This window comes from Hibiscus syriacus, unplaced genomic scaffold (assembly GCF_006381635.1).
Source record: "Hibiscus syriacus cultivar Baekdansim isolate YM2019G1 unplaced genomic scaffold, ASM638163v2 tig00110206_pilon, whole genome shotgun sequence".
In the NCBI taxonomy this organism is placed as follows: domain Eukaryota; kingdom Viridiplantae; phylum Streptophyta; class Magnoliopsida; order Malvales; family Malvaceae; genus Hibiscus; species Hibiscus syriacus.
Window position 1 is genome coordinate 1,600,921 of NW_024062627.1, and position 17,181 is coordinate 1,618,101.

A 17,181-nucleotide genomic window follows, 5' to 3' on the forward strand; every position below is an offset into this window, starting at 1 on the left:
TAATGCTTACTATTTGAGAAATTAAAAAGTAAATAAATAAATGCAATCTCATCATTTCCACATGTGATCGTAGATTAATATAATATATTTATACTAACAATATATAAAAACCTACCAAATGTGTGAGTTTATTATGAATTATTTGTATAATATTAATTCATGTTCGTTTATAAAATCGAATAAATAAACATAAATAAAATGTTTATGTTTATTTAATAAACGAATCAATATGAATATCTTTATATATTTGATCCATTTATATTCATAAACAAATTTATTTATTTATTCATTATATATAACAAAACATTGTTATTTTCATAACAAGGTGTCAAAAGTATTAAGGTTAGAATGGGTGAAAATGAAGTTTGTAAAAGCGACATCATGGATTTGGGTAGAAAGCAGAGCACGTAGAAAGATGGATGAAGGAGCCCACATGAGTGATGATGACACATCTCTGTTTGTTCCTGGCTGAAGATAAATGAGTAGAACAGATATTGTAAACCATTAAAAAATGTAAAGGCCACAACTAAATTGTAGATTGGAAGATATATATTTTTTTGGATGTTTTCCTCTGAATTCCGTGGCCAATAACTCCACACATATTTATGGATTTGCTTCGACAGACTAAAAATCCAGGATTTTTGCTAGATTTTTAGCCACTTTACTCTCCCCCATATATTCATCAAACATAAAAGATCATTTTTAAAATAAAGCATCGGTCATTAAATTCCTTCACCCATGAAAGGGAAGTGGAAATTACCCGACTTACTGGCTGAAAAACAGTGAATTTCACTTCGTTGTCAATTTACATACAGCTGCTATAGCAGTAGCAGATGAGTGTAATGGCCAACCATTTGTTGTAGTATATAATTGTGACCTTAACCAAGAGAGACTTTGAAATGATGAAAAATCTGTGAGATGTATTGGATTTTGACGAAGTTGTGATACACAAATCCTGTGTGCCTAAACGGAGCAAACAAAACATGTAACTATAAGCATGGAAATGGAACATGTATGCAACTTTCCAGCAGTTTACACAAATGAAGCTTGAAATGGTGCAGACTCACTGGTTCAGATTCAAAACCAATCTAAAAGCCAAATCAACTGATTCTATCGGATTTGTTGATCTTTCTTGTTTTGTAATTGCTTGACCAAACATAAAGAATCATTGTATAGTCAATGATGTTAGTAAAAGTGGGAAACAAGTACATAACTCAGGCCCAGATAAAAGGAAAGAAAAGCATGTTATGAAGAAATAAGCTTGAATCTGAATAAAGCAAGGGGATTGTTGACAGCTTCTGCAAATGAAAAATAGGTAAACTACATATTTAATCAGCCAACTATTCATGCGGTTTCGTTTTAGTCACCCAACTATTTTTTTCTCAAAATCATATTTAAAGTTACATTTTGGTCATCCATTGTTTAAAATTAACGGTGATGTTGACGTGTCACTATAAGATAATGTCACGCCATCATTGAAAAAATAAAAAAAAGTTATCACATCAGTAGTTATGTCTATTTTAACGAGTGATCAAAATGTAACTAAAACATAATTTTAGGTATGCTTTTGGAAAAAAAATAGTTGAGTGACTAAAACAAAATCACAAGAATAATTAGGCGACTAAATATATAGTTTACCCATGAAAAATAGTGAAGACGATAGATATAGCCTACTAGCTGAGAACAAGATGCAAACTTCTTTCTAACGACAAAACCCTTGTTGATATTGAGTAATAAATAAAGCTAGACATTTATTTCGTTTAAAATGAAATAAACGAAGCTACGTTTATCTTCCATGGGAAGATGGCACCATTCTTGTTTTCTTGTTCCTTTGATTAACAGGCCAATTAAGTCCCCATGAGTTCCATGCAACTCCAATTTGCTCTTAACATGATATATATATATATATTACTTTGATCAAAAGATAGATTTTTCTTACTTTATGTTTAATTTTAAAATTTATATTGTCGAAGTTGTTTTTAGGTTGTTAGAAAAAATTGTGATTCTTTGAAAAGTGCATCACTTGGTTAGAATCGTTTTCGGTCGTTTTGGCCAGATACGATCAAATACCTTTAAAATCTTATATGCATCAATATCAAAAAACTTGATCAAATTTAAAAGTCAATAACTAGTGAAAAAAATAGTATCTAGTTAAAAACATACGTTGTCTACAAAAGCTCAAAAATGATGTTAATAATGATAATTAATAAGATAATGTTAAATAATACGAATCAAACAATTTTGGTGGATAAAAGGATTATTGTTATCCCTAAAGGTCTCAAGTTTAAGCACGATATCTACATAAATGTTTAAATATCCATTATCAGATGACTGAGAGTATAGATAATAATTATACACAGAGTTTAGAACTTTTTTCTCATATTTCAAATGACAAATTCTGTTTCATATTTACCTGCAAATTTATTCTTTTCAGATTCTCTTAGTTTAGTCTTTCTACTTTTTACAAACTCTGGGTTGAAAAGAAACGTAATTAACGGGTGCCGGCATATTTGGTAGGAATTTAAATAGTGATATGATATTAAAATAACAGTTATTATATAATAGTAATGATATTTACCAATGTATTTATAACGACCTTAATAATATTTATCATATTTGTAATTACATAAACACAACGTAATTAAAAACATAACTACAATTTAAATCATTGATATCTAGTGCTGCTGCTCCATCGGCGGCCAAGCCTTAGTGACATACCAGAGAGTTGTGCGGCCTTCGGCTTTCAGCTACTTGAAGCCGCCTGAAATTTGCAAATCGGCTGGATTGAACCGATCGGTTCGCAGTGCTTCATCGATTGATTTTATATGGGAATCGAAATTAGCCTATTATTATGAATACATAGATGATACTTATGTTTAGAATTTTGGTATACGTAACAATGAAAACTAACTAAACAAAAATATAAAAAGTAAAACCATGAGAAGACCAAAATTTATTCATTATTCGCGGACATATATAAACAAAATCATCTGGTTTGGCTTCGTCTCCCCAGACATATGTAAATTATAAATAAATTAAAACAAGAGTACTCTCTATGTATATTTCCCCCACAAAATTAGATTTTAAGACTATCAATACTAATTCAATTAATATTCGATTTATTCTTTTAAGTATGCTTTTATTTCCACGTCAGCATCGCCAATCCAATCGGACTTCCCCCGGACCCACAATATGCTGATTGGGCTTCCTAAAGGATACCATGTGGCTGCTAACCATGAAGGCAGTTACACTCTCGGAGACTCCAATATCCTCCATCTTTAGTTCCTGCAACCGCCGCACGTATTCCGGCACGTGGAGGAGGTCCCAAACGACACCCACGCCGCCAGGCTTTAAGACCCTAACCATCTCCCCCAACACTCTCACCCTCTCCGCCGCTGCCTCCACCGTGCGATGGCCGTATTCTTTTCCCACGGTGTGGACGAACACGGCCGAAACCACCACGTCGAAATAGTTATCCCGGAACGGGAGACTCCTCACATCTCCTTCTTTGCAAGTTACGTACTCCCCCACGCCTGTTTTAAATTCCCCATCGCCATTTTTAATGATGAATTTAATGTATGAATTCGTATACTTTTAAATTAGAAGGGTTTTAGATTAACAAACCTTCAATGTTTGCGGTTCGGAGCGTGGACAAAGTTGTCCGTTTAGAACGATCCAACCCAACAACCCGACCCGAACTTCCGGCCTTTTTCAGCTGAGTCGCCACCGAATTGAGAAGAATACCTCTGCCGCAACCGACATCAAGCGCCAGCTTCACCGTGGACCAATCATAAACCGACCCCACCATCCGCTGCGCCATTTCGTAATGCAAAGGCCCAGCGGAGTAGAAAAAGTTTGCCGCCGCGAGGAACAAGCAGACAGCTGAAATCGACGTGACGGCCCCGCTGAACCCGGCGGCGAAACGGGCGGCGCTAGGACTGGGAAGGATAGTTTGGAAGAAGTGGAAGATAGGGCCGAAGTAGAAAAGGAAGATGAACGAAAGTAGGGAGAAGAAAACAGCGTGACATAAAAGGAAAACAAGAGTTTGCCATTGATTCATGCCGTAAATGGCATAGATCTGAGCCCAATCTCTGCTACTATTGCTTTTTCCCATGACTCAATCTCGTCGAAAACTCAAAACAAAGAAGAAAACGAAAGGAAATCCTTGATGGGTTTTTGTTGATCAATCAAATCAGAAGATGTTCTTGAAGGAAAATCTTTTGGGTGATCCAGCAAGAAGTAGCAGAAGAAAATGTCAGATAATCTCATGCAGATACAAGAAAACTAATGGCAGTAGCAACAAATCTGCGAAAATGTCAGTTGTTGTACTGGAATTCCATGATCAAATGGAATGATATCATTAGCAAATACCAATTTTTTTTCACGCGCTTTCGATATGTTTTATTTCTGTGGGGTTTGTTTGAATTTTATAGGGGTAGTAGAAAAAAATTAAAAAAAAATGAAGCGGAAAATGTACGGATTTTGACGGAGTAGGAAAGCGGGAGTGAATGGTGAGTGGGATCCTGGTATGTATGTATAATCTTTTAAAGTAAAATGAGAATTTAATAAATAAGACGGCAATCGAAGACTAGATAAACCTAAATATTTGACCTTTTCTTTTTAGAGTTTGAAAAAAATTCCAACTTGGAATTGTTTTAGGGTTATCCAAAGTCAAATACAATTGTCTAAGCCTCATATACTAGGGGTCAGTCCCGAAACTAAAATAAATTTCTTGTTAATCTTTTCGGTTTAATGGTGTTATGAAAATCTTAAATTTTGAAAAAAAAATATCAATTAAATTCGTGGTTTTTATCCAATTAATTCGTTTTGATAATAAATTATCATTTCAATCCTTTGACTAACATTCACTATAAACTTTGATATTTTTATTTATTTATTTGATGTCATATGTTATGTCAGGATATTTTCATATAATTTTTTTCAAAATTTTATTATTTTCTAATAACCTTTTAGAATTTTAAAACTTGTTAGAAATGTTCTTTAAAATATATATGTAAATGTCAAGTGACATGATTGTATTATGCCTCATGATACTAATATTTTTAGAAAAAATTGTTAATATTTAATAATTAAAATTATTTAAACGTGACACATGTCATTTAACAGTAAAATTTAACATCTATTATGAATCAGTCACCTGAAGTAATAATATTTATAATATTAAATATTTAAATTAACTAAAAAATAGTTTAAATATTGGTTTAAGAAAAATAATATAATTTGAATGCTTATTTTTTTATTAATTCATGAGAAGTGTAAATCAATTTTAATCCATTTATCCCATTGATGACCCCAAACCTTTAATGTATCAAATACTTGGACTTTACACTTGGAATAATTTTGATGTCATAAATTCAATTTTAATAAAAAAAAATATTTCATAGCAAAAGACAATGATGAGGTTGCCCCATTGCACCGGAAATCATGGACCAAAAGGGATGATCTTAACCGTTCAACCATATCTTGAGATTCAAATCTTTTTTCTTCACGGTGTATTTATTGATTATTTCAGTCTATATTACCCCTATGTTTTTAATTAAATATGTTATTGGAAAAGCTTGTTTGATGGTCACTTTTGTCACACGGCTGCACACCGAAAGACAAGCAAGTCCCTCTTGTAAAGTTGAAGGCGTCATCGATTTTGATTTTTAGATTTTCTTAGGATTTTTATTTTTAAATTATAATATTTCTATAACTTCCTTAAAAAAATATTTCCATATCTTCCAATTAAAGGGTTATCAATCTAACCGTGTTAATTGAATATTAATTCAGATACTAAATATGTTAGATTTTTCTAAAATTATAAATTTAATAAAATTTAATTTTTAGAAAATTAAATGAATAATGATTGAAAGATTAAAGCTAGATTAAAAGATTATTTACAATTAAAAAAATGATCAACAAAGTACATTTATCGAATTAGGTAATTTCCAATAAAAGAAATTAGCAAATGTTGATTTGATTTAGGTAGGTTGTGAAAATATGGAAGGTACCTGGAATTGCTTAGGAATAAATAATCGATAATGATTGGGATATATAATTATGTTATTGAATTATTTCATCACCATACGTAATAATTATAAGATGTAACATAAATATAGATATATGTATTTAATTAAGTTTAGTTAATACTTTATAAATATATAAATAAATAAATAAGACGTACAGTAAATTTTAAATTTATTTGTGAAATAAAAAACTTGTAGGGATATTATAGAAAATAAATAATATATTCGGATTTCGTTTAAATGAACCACAAGTGACGATTCGGAATCCCAAAGTAATATAATTATGATGTGGAATCTTTATGAAGTTAAAGATATATACAATGCATGAAATTGTTGTTTGATAATTTTTATTGTATATTTATATATTGATTTTTTTATGTTTTAAATATATTAAAATTTAAATAAATATATATGTATATCGTTTAGTAAAAATTAATCATATTTCTAATAATTCAATCCCTAGTTCCAACTCGATTAGGTCGACTCAAACCCGTCGCGTCCAGATGAAATGTCTATCCCTAATTCTTTTAATTCAATATTTCTATATTTATTTAATTAATTAATAGTTTAAGTAAAAATTAATTTTATTAAATTAAATATTATTATAAGAGTGGTAAAAATTTCTTATTAAATATTTAATAATATCATATTTCTGATGTTTAAAATGAGGTTCAAAATTTTAAAATAGGCGATTAGCTGATACGATATTTTTATTAAAAGTCATTTCCTTCTGGTTCTATACAAGCTTGATCACGATGGATAAAATACATACCTGAAAAAGAGATTAGTCTGACTTGTAGATGACTATGCGTTTGCTTGTCATTTTCTATTTATATTTGTCATAATTATGTGTTCCAACACTCCAACAAAAATCTAAACTTGTTTTTCACTTTTATAGATATAAAATTGTAGTTACTCGGATCAATTATATGAATTAATTTAAATTTAATTTTTAAAAAAAATTAAATCATTTGAATTTGAATTATCCTAAAATTGAATGAAATCATTTATTTTAAGCTTATTTTTTAAAATTAAATCATTTAAATTTTACCTCGTTTAAAATTTAAATATTTTAAGTCATTTTAATTTTAAATAATTTTTAAATTTAAATTTATTATACCTTTAAAGGATATTATCAGTTTTCGTTAATCAAGATATTCGGACAAAGTCTCTGTTCACCAGAGTCTCTAAGATGCCCGCATCTTTCCAGCACAAGTTCCCGAGTCAATTACAACACATAATTAAGACATCTAATAAATCCACGTGATACACTATAACAAAATCTAAGATCTAACTACTAGACCTATTTAGTCCATGAACCTTTAACAAAATCTACTAGAACTATGGTCACTAGTAATACCCTCTATCAAGACTGATAAATGGGACTAAACCTTTAACAATCTACATATGATTTCTCTCTTTTTCCTTATAACCAACTCTCTTTCACGTAGAAAAATCAACAAACAATCGTTCTCTAATTAATCACGATTATCTACCTAAATCAAAAGAGGTGAACGTAAGCTATTAATAAAATAAATTTTAAATTTTATGGATCGACTCTCCATTTATATTATGGCATCGAGTCAGTTTTTGCAACATTATGTCGTTAAGCCAATGTTTGAAAGCAACAACGATGTCAATATATATTATTAAAATACGATTTCTTTCATATCTCAATCAACATGTTAACCTCTAGCTCAGACGATTGTCAATTTTTTAACGAAAAATGACGAGTTTGGAATATATGAATAGTCAAGTGACCATTTTGTAACTTTTAATAATTGCTAGATTCAACAAAACATCACCTTCTAGTTGGAGGATGATTTTGTAACTTTTAATAGTCAAAAAACTCAACAAATCATTACCCTATAGTTGAGAACCATTTTATACTTTACCCTTAAAAATATATATAAATTAAGCTACTAGTAAAATTTTATTTTAATTTTTTATAATAAAACATAGCCGTAATGTTTGTTATTCAAATGGATTAAATTTATATTATGTATATCAAAAGCCTTAATTAAAATTTGGAAACCCATGTGTTGTGTTTCACTAATACCGTGGACTATACCTAACGAAAAGATAATCAATTGAAGAAATCAAACGTAACATTAAAATGGTATTTTTAACATGTTAATCATATAAAATTTCGACGTGGAGAAATACCTAATGTCTTTTTCTTTTTTCTGTTTGGTAATTTTCCAAGTTGCAGCTTCTTTATGATCATTGGAAAATAATAGTTTTTCATAATAAATGATAATGTTGAATCTAGTAGCCTACACCCATTACTTGATTTACATTTTTAAATATATCTTACATAGATGGAATGCATTTGACATTTTGTATAATTAAATATTTATTGTATTGGTTTTTTTCTTTCAATTTGATTGTGTTTTTTTGTCAATTGACTCAAATATGACATAATAATAAAACTATTTTATCTTTATTGAAATGTACAAATATAATTATGTCTTGATACATAAAACTTGGATAATCATTCCATTGATTCTTTAATCTAAACTTAAATCGAATCAAATTTGAATATCATAGATGCATGATTTTTAATAAGTTTTAAGCGTGCTTATACATGCTAAATATGATTATATGATGTTTCGAAAGTGTTTAGAGTCACGTAGAGTGTATGGAGGGGGTCTAAGTGCAAACGATGGCACTTGACAAACTCATTACAGACTCAAGGCCAAAACCAGTCTAAGATGTAGCCTTTGTTCAGGGTAGGCACGTGTTTATCTTTAAATTTAAATTTTTTATATTAATAATTTATTTTATTGAGGGTGTTTACTCTAAAATTTTATTTATATCTATTTTATCCGAAAAAATTATATTATTAATATATATATAACCTTAAAAATATTTCTAAACCTTTCCTTAACAAAAGGATATATCTCTTTAAAAAAATCTACTTTTTTAGTGTGGGGTCCCAACTTTGGCACAACTCAAAAAAATCAAGCCTTTTACTAAATGATAAATCCCTTCGTAAAAAGATCAATCTTTCGGAAGGTTAATCTAACTCGATTGGTAGAGCGCAAGGCTCTTAATCTTGTGGTAGTGGGATTGAGTTCCATTGAGGGTAATTTATAATGGAGGTCTTCCGCGGAAGCTACTCTCAACCTGGCGTTGGGGACCAACCTACTACCCAACCTCCCCCTTACCCCATTACATATGGGAATAGGGTCAACTAATTTTTTTCGGGAGAAATGATAAATTATTTCTCTTTCAGGCTGGTCCAATTGATACAATGTGACCTCTTTTTAACTCTTTTGACCTCCATTGGTCCAATATACCTTATAAGACTAAGTCTTGTAGGCCGAGAGCTTACAATTGATCCATTTTATGAGCTTAAAAATAAAAAATCAAAGATCAAGCGGCTAGTGACGATCAAAGTTTTGAATGGTCCATTTTTTAACTTTAAGAAGCTAATAGGTATAATTCAGTCATTTATTTCATTAATTAAACTTTTTAAATATTAAAAATAATTTAAAAATTGTGTGCATCCCATTGATGACCCAATATAACACTTTCAAATTCATTATTTATTTCAGTTCAAACTTAGAGTATTACCATCTAAAGAAAAAGCTACCCTCATGTTAGGAAAAAAGAGAGGAAATTTCTCACTCCCGACTGCAACCTTACAATAGTGTGCTTGCACTTTTATTTCACATGATGTAGTACATATCAATAGCAGAAATATTTTAATATGTTTGCTTTTAACATTTGCAGTTCAATTAAATGGTGGTGGTTGCCATCATAAAGGATAAATCCCTTATTTTAAGTAGTTACCATTTATTTATTTTTTATATTTTGTAATAAAAAAAACCCTTATTCGGGACTTTTTATCCTGGGCAAAACTTCATTTAAAGTTGGAAGATTTTTTCACCGTCTAGTTTTTACTGTTCTACATCAAAATCCCTCATTAAAACCTGGGAGATATTTTTATCTCAGGTTTTTACTGATGTACAGCAACCTCCCTGCAGCATAATTATAAACCCCAACTGCCATGTCCAAGTGTAAACCATCCACACATTATTGCCATCATAGCTGGACAGGTTTCTGGAAAAATAACATGAATTAAACATCGAACCACTTCTTCTTTTTACCCTCAGATATTGCCCGACCTTTAACGCCATATCTGCTCTATAAATATCCCATGCATCCCCCCTCAAAATTAATTACAACAAAGAGTTGAAATAAACATTTAGCTTTCTGGGGCCTGAACATTGTTTTTTAGTCGTTTCATGTTTTGAATATGGTCTGCTTTTGTTTCTTGGTGGACCAAAGGCGGAAGCTGAAAAGTATTAAGCCGGCAGCTGGGTTATGCTCGCGGTGCGGCGGTGGAGCAAGCGTCGGAGATATGATGACGATCAACCGGTTTTGTTATGTCCCGTTTTATTGGAAATCTCGGAAAGCTATAATTTGCACTTTTTGTGGAGCTGTTCTTAAATCTTACAGATGAAAGAAGCCGGAGCTGTCTTCTCTGTCGGTTTTTCGTGACTTTTAAGGCCGTATGTATGCAACTATAACTAATTAACTCATGCTAATCTCCAAAATAGATCAGATATGAAGTTAATCTCACTATTACTATATATCATAGCTAGTCTTTTACTTGAATATTTTCAGTCCCAATATCATTTTTTTCCTTTGATTCCTTAAAATAATATGATACCATATATTTTAAGTATTATATATATATATATATTTATTATTAATCTAATTTTAAATTCTTAAAATTTTCTAATTTTTCGTCCTTTAAATTTTTAATATAAATTTTACTAATACACGATTACTAGATAACCAAGTTTGGCGTGCCAAGAATTAAAAACTGGACTACTAGAACCTTTACAAGGAACATCATTTCTATCTATATTTTCAGCAGAAGGCATTTGCAGTAGATAGAGACCTTGAAGCAGTTCAACCTTCACAATCACTCGATATAAGTTCTGAATCAAGCATTTTGATTTGCAAAACAACACAATGAGATCAGTATCATTTATCAAACACCCATCTGATAGTAGATTAAACCTGAATTCAGGGACATAACACATCTTTGAGAACAAGCTTGGAGGAAAATCTAACGGTCCCAGCAAATCCAACGGAGATTACATATTTGTCTGACAAAACAACACTGCTACCAGTGATAGGATACAAAGTCTCGAACATGGCCTTTGAGAAACAAACATGTCTGGATGCACGAGAATCAACATTCCAGCATTTTGGTAATTGAAGGGAAAAATTATTAATTTGAGACGAAATCTCACCTTGCATGGCTGCATTAACAGAAGTCGAAGGATTTTCTGAAGTTGATGCAGCTTGTAATTGAGCTGTAAGCCTTGCAATCAATTGATGACACTGCTGAGTTTTCAAGCATTCATTAGCAAGTGAAGATCCTTGTTGTGCAACATCACTCGAAGTGGCTATTGAATTCGTGTGAGCCGTTTGAGAATTCTTGGAGTTCGAAGACGAATTCTTTGGCACATAACCTGAAGGATATCCATGCAACTTGTAAAATTTATCCCTTGTTTGGCCAAGAATATTATAATGGCTACATTGAGGTCGATTCTTACGATTGCCATGATTTGCTCTAACGGCAAAGGTGGCTTCAGTATCGGGATTAACAATCTTGACACTATGCTGGTTTTCTTCTTGAATGAGAAAAGAAAACACTTTGACAATCGAAGGAAAGGGATCCATCAAAAGAAAATGTCACTTTATGTGAGAATAAGACTCATTTAATCCCATAAAAAAATGCATAACTTGCTGTTGCTGATGTTCCTAACATTCTTTTAACTCCTTCACAAGTATAACCCATACAAGAACAGACCTTCTTGGTGGAGAAAAGCTCATCCCAAACAATCTTGAGCGGAGTATAATATGCGCTAACATTCATTTGGCCCTGCACCAAGTCACTTAATTTCTTCTTTAGCTGAAATAACCTTGGTCCATTCGATTGCTGAAAACGATCACCAGATCTTTCCAAATGTCAGCAGCAATGGAATGATACAAAAGACCTGCAGCTATATCCTTGGATACAAAATTCAAGATCCAAGAATATACAAGGTTGTTAGCTCTCGTCCAGGCATTAAACTGCTATGTGAAAGAAGGATCAGGAACAGTGATCGAACCATCAACAAATCCTAACTTGTTTTAGGCTGATTAAGCAAGCATCATCGATCTTTTCCAACTATGAAAATTACCATTGGAAAGAGGCCGAGTATAAACAATTTCAAGGTTATCCGACTGATGTAGATAGTATGAAGTACCTCCATTAGCAAAACGATCATTCAAAGAATCAGGCATGACGAAGTTGGAAGGGACGTTATTTCCCTCTGATACCAATATAACAAGAATATCTTGCAAAGAACAAAAATAGAAGAATAAGACGAGAGGAAATAATGAATGACTCTCTATTCTTTTTTTTTTCTTCTGTATAATACATTTGCATGGTTTATATATACAACTGAGACTAACCAATTAATTAACTCTAATTAATTAATTAACTCATTAGTTAATATAATTAGTAAGATGTTGTTAAACCTATAATTAATAAAAAATTCTTTAGGCATCTAAAATTAATTTAGGGTATACTTTAGACACTTATATTTGTATTAAACTTTTTCTAGTGACAGTGTAAGGACACATATGCTTCAATTTTTGAAGAAAAATGGACCAAATTTCAACATTGCTTCAATTACTTAACAAATTTCAGGCCTTCATTAATCATTTGGGACAAACCCTTAGAGCAAGAAATCCCATAATTTCATATTATTTTATTTTCGCTATTTTTAGATGACATTTATAATCAAATTTGATATTAATTATAATTCATATGCTAATTGAATTAAATTATTTCCTAAGCTACTTTTTGAATTCTATATTAAAAATTCTGTAACCCCTCAGACCGATGCGAATAGCCCGATCTGATCTGGAGTGTCACATTAGGGCCACCGGAGCGACCCACTATAAAAATAGCGGAAAATTTAAAACTTTAATTAAAACATGCAACTTATAAAATCATTTATCAGTATCCAGAAGTAAAATAGATTTTCAGACTCGTATATAAAACAAAATACAATCTAGATGCCCCCTAATCACATGTACCATACCCTGGTACGATTCTTTTAACCTGCAATGGTGAGTAATAGAGTGAGCTTCGAAAAGCTCAGTAATGCAGAACTACCAGATGTTGCTGCAAGATATGCCGATAAATGGAAAGCCATATCATTTCTTATTTAATCTAACGTATATCGATTTTCGGAATAATCTGGAGTTCCACTGGTAGTTCAACGAATAGAAGCCATGAATATCTCAGTTCATAGGAAGCATTCATAGTATCAAATTTTCAGGAGGTTAAATAGGATGTCTAGTGTGTTCTAACAGTACGATAAAATCATAATAGGTACACTAATCAAATGATATTTCAGTAAATCCCATAAACCATACTGTAGTGGAGCTTTTTAAACTCGTGTTTTAAAACCATCGTATAAAGAGTTAACCTAAGGGAACATCTTAGGGCCTGAGAGCCTACCCAAGAAAGTTCAGGGCCACGGGGCCTATCTAAGAACACATCTTAGGGCCACAGAGCCTACCCGAGAATGATCTCAGGGCCGCAGAGCCTACCTAAGAGTTACATTAGGTCCATAAAAATTTTCCAGCTTGATCAGAGCTGTACTATACAAAATCTGTATCTCTAAGATACAATTTATACCGTGATACAAACCCATAAGACATCACCATTAAGTCGGTGCATCCATAAAACAATAACCATAGATTTCAGTGTACCTTATGTTAAAACAACAAAACAATTTATTAAAAAAATAAGGAACACACTAGAGAAATCCCAATACTTATCAAAGGCATTTTGCAGTTATCAGTATAGATAACATGAAACTGATGTCTTTTTGATCAGATCCCAGGAATGAAGTCTTATTGAAAAGGAGTCAATTACTAGTCGTTCAAATCAGACATTTAAAACGATACTTTACACTCCCACTATGATTCAGGTGTATCAGGAATAACCGGAGTGATTTGAGTCGAAAAAGAAGAAACGAATATTCAGGGCAATTACCATCCATGACAATCGATAGGATTATCGAACAATTTGAGTTAAACAACTCTCAGAACTGATGCCTGTCAACTGATCAATTCATTGCCCTTCCTGGTATTCACTTTATAATACCAACAATTCTTGTCCATAAGTCATCTTCAGAATCATCGCTAAATATACCTTAAGGAATCGAACAAGCATCCTTATAATCTCTATTTTCTTTCCACATTACAACAATATCAAGAATTGATGACATATTTGATTCTTAGTTCATAACCATAGGGACCGTACATCATACAAGTTTATTGTATTTCCAGACTCATCCAATTACTTACTAAATTCTCCGTCATTAAGGTTGCTTGGTTCATTTAGCAACTAATGTTATCATGGTTACTACAGAGTTTTCTAGAGTAATTAAGACATTTCTGAATTTCAGATACATATTGTATTTCCTTTCAGTTCAATTTAATCATATAATAAAGTCATTCATATATTCGTGGTTGATTTGTCTCACGAATATCCACTTCTTAATACCAAAGACGCTCTAGAGTTGAGCTGAGCCAAGTACTTTCAGAATTATCATCGATCCAAACTTGAGAAGACGAACACGCATTCAAGTGATATCAATATCATTCAGGTACTGACATAACATTAGGGTTGATCTACTCACTTAAATTGAGTTCCATTTCTTTTAAGGGTAATACAACCCTATGTTTATTTGAATTCCTTAATTAACCCAATACATTTATATAGTCTAGACCATAAGGGCATTTTTGGTGCTCAATGTTTTTCCATTCATTTAAGAGCTTGAGGATATCCATTCATTCTTGTGCTTGATGATATTCTATAATCATTTTCATTATAGGGGTATTTTGGTCATTTTATAGATCCATGATATTTCAATCTTTTCATTTCGTCCGATCTTATCACTTAATTCGAACTTATCATCTATTTCAGTCCTTTCAAACAATTCTGACAAAGGAGCACCCTCGATAATTTATTCTTCAGGTATTTACTCGTAACTCGGATATTTTCGGGTCAAGTGCCTTTTCAGATTTTTACCAACATAATATCAAGAATTTTCTGCACTAATTCAGGATCTTAACAATCAAATTTGTACTTAATCGAGTTAAGTACAAATCTTCAAAGTACTTTCTCATTCAGGGTCAACTCGGACTATTTTGCCTTTCAGGATATTTTTGTAATTTCTTAACAAAATAACTTCGGTATTAACTCTTAACAAAAATAATATAATTTAGAGATCCTATGATTAATTGCTTTTCCGAACATTCTTTGATCTTGAAATGATTCCTTAACATGCTTCTTCTTGCCCAAAACCCTTTTGGGGTTAAAAACCGGTTATCCGCATTTCCTAAGCAAAACTAGCATTTCTTATGCACATCAATAATTTTTACCGGATCAATATGTCTTTTCAGAGTTATTAACCAACTTCCAGGGACAATTCTTGTCATCTTACAACATAAGGGTATTTTCAAAATTTTACCCTACCGGAGTATTCTCATAATTTCCCATTCAAGTACCTTTAACATTTAACCTTTGATGATATAAAATACAAGTTACAAATTCAGGGCTGATTTCTTTATCACTAATCACAAACTTGTAATTTAATTCTAACAATTCCTCAATCTCTTATATTAGTCATTCGATCCGTATTCAGTTACAAAATTTATACCACATTCATATCGAGCGTATAAATTATTCAACTCCACAAAAGTGACTAACATTATCTTATTCATGCATTTACCAATATCAACATGTTCCAAAAAGCATAAAGAGGTAGTAAATTATTATCTCGCATTTTCGAGCTACATTAATCAATTGTTTAAACCCTATCTGATCGCCATCGAACTTGAATCCAATTAATTTTTTTCCTCGCCATAAAGATAACTTGTTAGAACTAATTAATAAATGAGGGTCTTATTCGCTAAAAAAAAATTAAGAACTTAGTATTGAATGAATACCTAATTTATCAATTTTGGACTAAATAGAATTACTCTAAACTATTGAGCTATACATATAAAAATATATTGAAATGTGGGGATAAGATCACATTCTTACCTTAAATGGAGGACTAAAGTTGAGATTTGCCCGCCTCCCCTCTAGAAACCCCCAAAACTACGTAGTGTAACCAACTTCATCTCCCACATGCCAATTCCATTTCATTTCATCTTTAGGCCCTCTCCAACAATGCTCTGCAAAATCAACGAGAAAACTTCATCGACCGACAATCAAATTCCGGTGACCACCACGTCAAATGCCATCTTCGTCACCGTTCAATACCAACTTTACTCGTAAGCTTGAATCATCTTCCCAAACATGAATATGGGGTTCGATATCCCAAAATCATCTTCGTTTGTCCTAGATCTAAGGAAAACGTTTTGATTTCCATGGGTTAAAATTCATCAGACACCGTCTTTCACATTCCAATGATGCCGATTCAAAACTATATTATTCTCTCTGTCAAGAAGAACTTCCTCACTGATCGGATCTTGAAAACAACTACCGAATCACCAAAAAAATGGAACTCCCGTTCATCAACCGTTTCCCCCTCTTTTAAGGTAAATCATGTGAGCACTTATGCTTTGCTCGTTGAGGATGTGCTGGAATTTATATTTGATACAGTAGTTGTTCACGAAGCTGCAGCGCCACGTATTCAGAGGCTGACAAAAGGGTTTCTAGGATGCCAATAATGTTGTTATTTCCATAGATGAGCGTACAAAATATGATGATGATGATGATTAGTCTGTCGAATTCAATGATGGTTGAAGAAACCAAAGGGGTTCAAGCGGCAGGAGATCACACTCAAGGATGAGGAAAGCAGATGATGATTGTAAACTTCCGAAGGATTACTTATGATTCAGGTTGAGTCCTTTGCATCAAAAGTTTGCATAAACAATGTGTAAAGATTGTTGCTGGCCAAATGAAATTTAAAGCCAAGGCCAATATCTATGAACCAGAAACATACAAACGTATTTGATTAGGCGTTTATTATTTCTTATTGATAAATTTGTCAATTATTCTTGTTTTCTCTCAAAAAAAAAAATCTCTTCAATATGTGGTTCCAAACATTTT

The 17,181-nt window shown here is 31.9% G+C and overlaps 4 protein-coding genes across 9 annotated transcripts in view; 1 reads left to right on the forward strand and 3 right to left on the reverse strand.

The window, feature by feature from the left end:
• LOC120219477 overlaps positions 1 to 9,108 on the reverse strand; it is a 30,182-nt gene extending 21,074 nt beyond the window's left edge. Inside the window, exon 1 of the mRNA XM_039216297.1 lies at positions 9,097 to 9,108. The gene's annotated coding sequence lies outside the window, so the exon portion shown is untranslated. The remainder of the gene's footprint in view (positions 1 to 9,096) is intronic.
• LOC120219478 lies at positions 3,143 to 4,250 on the reverse strand. Its single transcript, XM_039216298.1, has 2 exons — positions 3,625 to 4,250; positions 3,143 to 3,533 (listed from the first exon to the last, which is right to left on the reverse strand). The coding sequence occupies exons 1-2, from the start codon at positions 4,112 to 4,114 to the stop codon at positions 3,151 to 3,153; spliced, it is 873 nt and encodes a 290-aa protein (XP_039072229.1). The 5' UTR covers positions 4,115 to 4,250; the 3' UTR covers positions 3,143 to 3,150.
• Positions 9,109 to 10,234: 1,126 nt separating the features above from the next.
• On the forward strand, positions 10,235 to 10,561 carry LOC120219324. The gene has a single exon (XM_039216146.1). It carries the CDS (start codon positions 10,294 to 10,296, stop codon positions 10,498 to 10,500), a length of 207 nt encoding a protein of 68 aa, XP_039072077.1. The 5' UTR covers positions 10,235 to 10,293; the 3' UTR covers positions 10,501 to 10,561.
• Positions 10,562 to 11,029: 468 nt separating this feature from the next.
• On the reverse strand, positions 11,030 to 17,075 carry LOC120219322. 6 transcript variants are annotated; one of them, XM_039216141.1, is made up of 3 exons: positions 16,168 to 17,075; positions 12,305 to 12,394; positions 11,030 to 12,065 (listed from the first exon to the last, which is right to left on the reverse strand). In XM_039216141.1, the coding sequence occupies exon 3, from the start codon at positions 11,733 to 11,735 to the stop codon at positions 11,073 to 11,075; it is 663 nt and encodes a 220-aa protein (XP_039072072.1). In that variant the 5' UTR covers positions 11,736 to 12,065; positions 12,305 to 12,394; positions 16,168 to 17,075; the 3' UTR covers positions 11,030 to 11,072. The 6 variants fall into 6 exon arrangements, with proteins under 6 accessions (XP_039072072.1, XP_039072071.1, XP_039072074.1 ...); XM_039216140.1 differs by having other exon boundaries at positions 12,167 to 12,394; XM_039216143.1 differs by having other exon boundaries at positions 11,030 to 11,524; positions 11,609 to 12,394.
• Positions 17,076 to 17,181: the final 106 nt, after the last annotated feature.